The 8,437-nt window shown below is 35.5% G+C and overlaps 1 protein-coding gene across 1 annotated transcript; it reads left to right on the top strand.

Annotated features, from left to right (window-relative positions):
- Window positions 1-1,457: 1,457 nt before the first annotated feature.
- On the top strand, window positions 1,458-7,045 carry LOC126782940 (synaptotagmin-4-like). The gene is made up of 13 exons (XM_050508297.1): window positions 1,458-1,685; window positions 1,785-1,893; window positions 2,387-2,433; window positions 2,530-2,650; window positions 3,241-3,368; window positions 3,994-4,095; window positions 4,181-4,255; window positions 4,906-4,985; window positions 5,478-5,628; window positions 5,714-5,944; window positions 6,054-6,347; window positions 6,455-6,568; window positions 6,653-7,045. The coding sequence occupies exons 1-13, from the start codon at window positions 1,581-1,583 to the stop codon at window positions 6,800-6,802; spliced, it is 1,707 nt and encodes a 568-aa protein (XP_050364254.1). The 5' UTR covers window positions 1,458-1,580; the 3' UTR covers window positions 6,803-7,045.
- Window positions 7,046-8,437: the final 1,392 nt, after the last annotated feature.

Here is an 8,437-nt window from a genome sequence, read left to right as displayed (position 1 = left end):
CACCAGTCTGCATATGTCCAAAAGATGCTCAGGCGATTTAACATGGACAAAGTGCACCCTGTTAGTACTCCTATCATCGGTCGAAGTTTGAATGTAAAGAAAGATCCATTTCGCCCACAAGAAGAGTGTGAAGAGGTATTAGGAGCTGAAACTCCTTACCTAAGTGCAATAGGCGCATTATTGTACTTGGCCCAATATACTCGACCAGATATTGCATTCTCAGTGAACTTGTTAGCTAGATTTAGCTCAGCGCCTACGGAACGTCATTGGAGTGGTGTCAAGAACATATTTCGATACCTAAAAGGAACCATTGACTTGGGTTTATTCTTTCCTTATAGTAAGACAGGAGGATCCGCGAATGGAATTACAGTTCCTAAAGAAAAGGTCGATGACAAAATTACTATCCCCTACTCTGAAACCCCAAATAATGTTTTGGTTGGTTTCACTGATGCCGGGTATCTTTCTGACCCACATAAAGGCCGTTCCCAAACTGGTTATGTATTCACTATTGGAAAAACGGCAATATCTCAGAGATCAACCAAGCAAACCCTTGTGGCTACCTCTTCGAACCACTCAGAGATTATTGCTCTACATGAGGCGGTTCGTGAGTGCGTATGACTAAGGTCCATCATTACTCATATTCGAGGAACTAGTGGTTTAAGTTCTACCACTGAAGAGCCTACGTGCATTTATGAAGATAATGCAGCTTGCATCGAACAGATGAAGCTAGGTTATATCAAGGGTGACAATACGAAACATATATCTCCAAAGTTTTTCTACAATCAGCAACGACAAGCTCTCCTCAAGATTCAAGTGAACCAAGTTAAATCTGAGGAGAATGTGGCAGATCTATTCACCAAGTCATTGCCTAAAGTTACGTTTGAGAAACATGTAAAAGATATAGGAATGCGAAAGCTTTCCGAACTCTCCTGATTAAAAGTGAGGGTCATGGGGAGGGGTATACTTTAGGGGGAGTCTAGATTCACACATGTCACTAGTGTGTTGTACTCTTTTTTCCTTCGACCAAGATTCATTTTGTCCCATAAGGTTTTATCATCTGGCAAGGTTTTTGATGAGGCAACAGTTCACGCATTACTGTGTTTTTGACTTGGCACAAGGGAGAGTGTTAAAGGAAAAACATTATTTCCTTATTAGTGTGTCTTCGTCAAAGTAACTGACGGAGACAATTGATATGAATTATGTAACAGATCAATTCTCATTCATTGTCATTAAACTAATTGATATCTTTCCATGTAATATTTCTCCTATATAAGAGGGGTTCATAATAATACGAGTAGACCAAATCATTTTTCACTTTTACATAAATTATATTATTTAAAAAAGAAATATATATCGCATTCATTGCTTCAAGGTCAAACTAATCACTTCTCAAAAAGAAAAATTTACCAAACTAATCACTCTATTAATGCCCACAATCCTCTAATTCATTACACAAACCCAACCGTACAGTTTCCCACCGTCCTCAAAGTTCCATTATTCCCTCGGCCAATTGAATTTGAAGTCTTCATATTCTCTGAAACACGCCCACAATTCCCCAATAGCAATCGCACAACACAGAAATGGGGTTCATCCTGGGATTGTTCATCGGCATTGTCTTCGGAATTGGGTTGATCATGGCATTTGTTCGGGGCGAGAGCAGACGATCTAAACGTCGTTCTGATTTGGTACTATTTAAATCTTGCCAGTTACATTAGATGGTAGTGTTCTGATGAATTGATCAGTTCTAATGGTTGCTCATTTTATGTTCATGATCGACTTCGAAGGCCAAGACTATTGCAGCGCTTGCAAGGATGACGGTGCAAGATTCGAGAAAGCTTCTTCCACCTCAGTTTTATCCATCTTGGGTTGTTTTCACGCAGCAACAGAAGTTGAGTTCATCTCGATCTCATGCATGTTTCTGATACGCACCAAAAGCTTCACATTGTCACACAGGCATGCTACACTATTGTCAGAGCTAATAACAACGTCACTGTGATACGAAAGAGGCTTTTTTTGTGTTGCAGCCTTATAAGCTCAAGTTGGGAGATTACAACGCCAAAAACTAAGATATCTTAGAAGTTAGAACATCATGCTCTTGCATATAGCTAGCTAGATTATTCATTTGGTAACAACGAGTATATCTACCCCTAGTTCATTTACAGTGTGGGACTAACTTTCTAGAAACCTTATTTTAGGTGATCATACACATGAACAACTGGAGGTAGAAAATTCAGTGAGTGCATAGAGAGTTGTTAGACAATTTTCCATCCAGTATGGGATCAGTGCTACCCCGGCCCTCAACATTTGATTGCATGATCCTTTCTATATATGTATGCATATTGTATGATTTGTAGCTAACATGAATCTCTTTATAAATTGCAGTTGACTTGGCTCAACCAACATCTTGATAAGATCTGGCCATTTGTTAACGAAGTAATGCATGCCTTTCACTCTATTTTGATGGCTTTTCCTCTTTTCCGATGTCTTCCTGTGTTTATTTGTTGTTTGAGTGTATTTGTGATGGTGTAGGCAGCATCGGAGCTGATAAAAAGCAATGTCGAACCAATACTTGAACAATATACTCCGGCTGTCTTGGATTCTCTCAAATTCTCCACACTGACCCTTGGCACTGTAGCTCCACAATTTACAGGTTGGCCTCAGAATCTGATCACACCCTTTCATAACCTTTCTTATGGACATACTTGGTAAGACTCATTTTGTTACTTGTTAGCTATGGCAAATCGGCTAATGAAATATTAAGCATCTTTCCTCGCATCAACCTCATGTATACCATAGCCTCAGAATCTGATCACACCCTTCCATTACATTTCTTATGGACATACTTGGTGAGACTCATTTGTTAGCTATGGAAAATCGGCTATGAAATATTAAGCATCTTTCCTCACATCAACCTCATTCATACCATATGTTTTATATATGGTGACTTATAAGTTATAACAGTTAACTAATTTTATTTTCCTTATCATTGACATAGAACCATAAGAACTTTTTATATTCTAAATCTCATTGACGCTTCCTGATTTGCAAGTATTCACTGTAGAAAGTTGGGTGTTAGCAAGTATGAAGTATGAAATTTGATTATGATATCTAGCCATAGATATATATATATATACAGAGTTGACCCTTTCAGAATACATCTAATGAGGAAAAGCTGAACCTGTTAGTCGACTTCTGTTTAGCACAGTAGCACTTATATAAGTTCTTGATATCCTGTTTTAGGAATTTCCCTTGTTGAAAGTGAATGTGGACCTGGGGGAATCACCATTGAGTTTGAGATACAATGGGATGGTGATCCAGATATTGTACTTGATATCAATACCAGAGTTGGTCTTGCACTACCTGTAGAGGTACTGTTTGATTTAATGCTTGTATACGGTTAAGAGTAATTCATGAAGCTCACACTAAGTTGTAATTAAAGAGCAGAAAGGTATATAAAGAAAATGCATGCCATACCAGATTTTTGTCTGGGAAATATTCTATCAATGCAACTATGCAAGCATTTTTGTTATGTAAATGTCTTGTTTCTGCAATGAGCTCTTTTCTTTTCCTGCTACATCATAGTTTTTGGTAAAAAATTTGAGGGAAAGTTTCTGGGGAGTTTGATTTTAGCATAAAACTACTTTTACCGAATTTTATGTCCCAATTATACTAACCTGTAGAAGTTACTACTTACTAACCATATGTTTTATTTAAACTACTGTACATTTGTACAATTTAAAACACAGGCCTAACTCTCTGCATCTCTGGAAAGATATGTTATACATCAGTCACTCGTCCCCTGCTTACAATTTTTAGGACCTGCATGTACTTCTGCATTGAGTTCCCCCATTTCAGCATCTTGTTGTAGTGTATGTCCATGCATGTCTTCTTGAATATCCATAATATGTTGTGTTTCATACATAGAGATTTTTACAATCTAATGAAAGTTTCAATCTCACCTTGTCGTCTTTTTCATTTTGAAATTTCATCTAGGTGAAAGATATTGGATTCACTGGGGTTTTTAGGGTAATGTTGAAACCACTAATTGACCAGTTTCCTTGTTTTGGAGCTATTGCATATTCCTTAAGAGAAAAGGTGTGAATTTATCATTTTTGTGTTCATTACCACATGCATCTCATATTTTTGGTTTTGATATCATATAGTTTGTTTCTGCCTGCAGAAAAAACTGGACTTCGTGTTCAAAGTCTCCGGTAGTGAGATATCATCAATCCCAGGAATTTCCGAGGCTCTTGAGGTTTGAGCTAACTTTGACATCTCCTATAACCCATCACTGGTTTCATTTTTGGTTCATTGTAGCATTAGTTTTTGTTTCCCTTTCAATAACAGTAGTTTGGCATATGGGTGATATGGCCTTCTAATCCTTCACTAATAATAGCACTTCAATTCTTTGATCACCATTCTAAAAAGTTCTTCCTTTATAAGGAAACTAGTCAACTACTAGTCTTGAAAGCGACGAAAGTAAGGTAACAATTCAATAAAACCTCAGTTTTATCATATTGCATAAAACAGGCTTCTGTTTTTACAATCTTATTCATCCCTTGTGTCATCCCTGGACTAATATTAGATAAAGCATTGTTCATCTTCTTTTGGTATTCATGTTGAAAAAAAAAACTTAAAAAACTGGAAGGAAAAATCCCTGTAACTATATCATATTAGTAGAATTTCATAAAACTTACTAAACACTTTACATGACGTTACTGTACTAATTTTCTTCAACACAGTATCTTAGTATTTGTGCACTGTAGTTAAATTATTATATTTGTTCTAGGAAAATGGAGAAAAATATAGGGATATAATAAACAACGTATACAAGTATAGTGAATGAGTTATACTTGGATAAGTACATCAGATAATGTTATTTTTAAACGATATTTATATTTTCAGGAAACAATACGGGATGCTATTGAAGATTGTATTACCTGGCCAGTTCGTAACATTATACCCATTATACCTGGTGATTACAGGTATATGCTAAATTCAGAATAAACTGTAGAACCATATCATCCATTTAACTTTTATCTCATACCTGTTCTTGGAAAGTATTCAATAGACAAAGCTTAGGAAAAATATTTATAGAGAAATTTCATGTGTTTACACTTTACACTAAATGGCTTTATAAGTTGAATCTATAAACTTATGTGGGAGCTTATAGAGGTTTTCTGGGTCAACCTTTCGCACTAATGGTTTTGTAATCACTAACTGGTTTTGTAATTCATTATTGCCAAGTAATCAGATTGCGATTTCTATTTACCATGCATCTGAGTAAACCAAGGGTAGAAACCTTTTATGCACCATAAATCTGAAGCATATGTAGCCAATGCGTAACCATGCTAAGCTGCTAATACAAATTATGCTATAGAGTTGCAGATATTGACCATTATATGGCCTAATTTAGAGTGATGTTTCTGACTCAATCTACGAGTGCTTTTCTCATCTAAGATCTTGTTATGTTACAGTGACTTGGAATTGAAGCCTGTTGGAACATTAGAAGTGAAGCTTGTGGAAGCCAAGGAGTTGACAAATAAGGACATTTTAGGAAAATCGGATCCTTTTGCTGTGATGTTCATACGTCCACTTCCTGACAGAACAAAAACAAGCAAAGTGATTGTGAGAAAAACTCATGTTTTAATTGGTGTACGTACGTATATATATTTTTTCCTTAAATGCATTGATTATTTACCTTAATCTTCAGGACAACGATTTAAACCCAATTTGGAATGAGCACTTTGAGTTCATGGTTGAAGATGATTCAACTCAACGCTTGACAGTAAGAATTTTCGATGATGAAGGACTTCAGGCTGCAGAATTCATTGGCTGTTGTTGTATTCCATTGAGTACACTCCAGCCTGGTAAAGTGAAGGATGTATGGTTAAAACTTTTGAAGGATTTGGACATCCAGAGAGATACTAGGTACCGGGGTCAGGTGAAAACTGCATCTGCATTTTCTTATTTTCACCGTATTCAATATGTCACAGACCTTATATGAGATATATGACAAAAATGGGTATAATCCACTGTACTTTTGACACTAGGTGCACTTGGAGCTGTTATACTGCCCTTTTGGTACAGATGGGAACATTGTAAACCCGTTCGATCACGACTTCTCCTTGACCTCTTTGGAAAAGGCTCTGAAGATTGAAACTAATCTAACAAAAGCAGACTTGAGACAAATGGCCTCTAAGAAGAAGAAGGAAATGTTTATAAGAGGTGTATTATCTGTAACAGTTATATCTGCAGAAGACCTACCAATAGTAGATTTTATGGGGAAGGCTGATCCGTTTGTTGTCCTTCTTATGAAGAAATCTGAAGCAAAGCAAAAGACCAGGGTGGGATTTAATTTTCCAAATTACTTACTCTTTCTAAATTACTTGACATCATTACCAGGCATTGCTCATTCCTATACCTTATGACTCATAATCATCTGGTTTCTTAGGTCATAACGAACAACTTGAACCCAGTTTGGAATCAGACATTCGACTTCATGGTGGAGGATGCATTACACGAAATGTTAATCATCGAAGTTTGGGACCATGACACTTTTGGGAAGGTATCTATCTTCAGATTTGGTATCATCTTGTGTCTATGATTGTTGTAGTATCAAAAAACTTGAAATAGCTTTTCATTATTTCAGGACAGAATAGGAAGAGTGATCATGACACTCACCAGGGTCTTAATGGAAGGAGAATATCAGGATTGTTTTCCCATAGACATTGCCAAATCTGGAAGGATAACTATGAGTCTCAAATGGGTTGCGCAGCATAAAGTCCGTGATACTTCTTGATCAAAGACGATGTAAACAATGTGTGCTTTTGCAGTTTTGTTAGAGTTGAAGTTCAGATTTCTTTGCATGACAGGTAAAGGAAATTCATTCATTCTTTGCACATAATAGATGTTACTCATCTACCAAAGCAAATAGAAATCTTACTCCAGTCAGATGTAGTTTTTTCCCATATGTTCTTTTATCTTGGATGTACTCTCTACCTTCTGTGTTTTTCAGAGGGTTCTAATGAATTTCCTTATGATAAAAAAAAAAAAGTCAGATGTAGTTCATATTGTTTTAGATTCCAGAAATCTCTACATGAAGACTTGTAGTTTGTGCTATTGTTTTGCTATGAGCTATATGTTTTTATTTTATTTATTACTGTTGTAGACAAAGGCGGAACCGCCGGTGGGGGGGGTGGGGAAGTCACTCATCTTTTGACAATTAGAATTAGAGGGTTTTTGTTTTTATTATTAATTTGTAATCCTAATTTAAGGCTTAATTGAAGTTAATGATTAATTAGATGAAGACAATTTGCACCAAACACTATTAAAGTATATGAATACTAGATCAAGTGATAATATATGAATAAATATACATATTTTTTATTCAATAGTCATACTGACTCATTGTTCTCATATCAATTTTAGAGCACTCTTATTGTCGTGAGTCCTCCAATACACATTATTTTTTCCGACTGTCTAAGAATCTCAAGTACTTAGCTTCGCATCTCTTTGCACTATTTTTTATGATAAATTTCGACATACTTATTTTAAAGATAGCATAGTAAAAAAATTGCGCTTTGCGCAAATAATTAAAAATGATTTTTTTGCCTCCACTGATGTAAGTCTCTGGTTGTAGACTTGTAGATATGGAAGGGATTACTTTTTATAACTTGCATTCATGAGTTTGGTTTTGTAATATCCTAATTCTTTAGTGGTAGGTTGAATTCTATTTTGAAAAATAGAAAATAGAGGTCGTCACAAGTTCGCCACATTTTTCAGAATTTCGAGCTCATTTTAATGATTTTTCAAAATTTATAAAAAATATCGAATAATGACGTGGCGTCATCTCATTGGTCTAAAACTTAGCTTAATTGCTAAGTATTTCAGCCGCGAGTTTTGGTATGTTACATAGGACACGTGTTAGCTTGTGGGTCAAATAGGTGGGCTTTTATTTGGTGGTTGACACATTTCACTAATGAACCAATCATTTAGTGACACGTGGCATTCTTAAGACCAGTTTTCCTTTATCACGGCTGATTTTCTCTTTCTCTATCTCTCAAAACTCTATTTAATTTTATATTATTTTATTAATTTTGCGATAAAACTTTTACGGATCATAACTTTTGATCTGTAATTCCGATTCACAATCCGCGAGTGGCTACAGATTCGTATAGGCGTATTTTTTTCTATTTTAGAGGTTTGAGGTAAATCCAGTGATGATTTTTAGAAGACTTGTTTATGTTTCTTGATTTACGATATGGTGACGATTCATATTTTCGAGGTGAGTGGTTTATGTATTGTGTTTCAAATATTTTTATATGATTTTAAAATAATCGAAAGACATGTTTTAGATATATTTGTGAAATATCTATCTATTTTCAAGTGAAGCATGTCGATTTGTGAACTGTGTTAAGATTATACGTATTATGAT

This window comes from Argentina anserina, chromosome 2, assembly GCF_933775445.1.
Source record: "Argentina anserina chromosome 2, drPotAnse1.1, whole genome shotgun sequence".
Taxonomy (NCBI): domain Eukaryota; kingdom Viridiplantae; phylum Streptophyta; class Magnoliopsida; order Rosales; family Rosaceae; genus Argentina; species Argentina anserina.
This window is presented reverse-complemented; position numbering and strand designations above follow the sequence as displayed.

Excerpts from the sequence above, each read along its gene's own strand:
- LOC126782940 (XM_050508297.1), top strand. The coding sequence starts at position 1,581 with ATGGGGTTCATCCTGGGATTGTTCATCGGCATTGTCTTCGGAATTGGG. Across the intron at positions 6,348-6,454 it reads AAGCAAAGCAAAAGACCAGG|GTCATAACGAACAACTTGAA; the intron begins GTGGGATTTAAT and ends CTGGTTTCTTAG. Across the intron at positions 6,569-6,652 it reads ACCATGACACTTTTGGGAAG|GACAGAATAGGAAGAGTGAT; the intron begins GTATCTATCTTC and ends TCATTATTTCAG.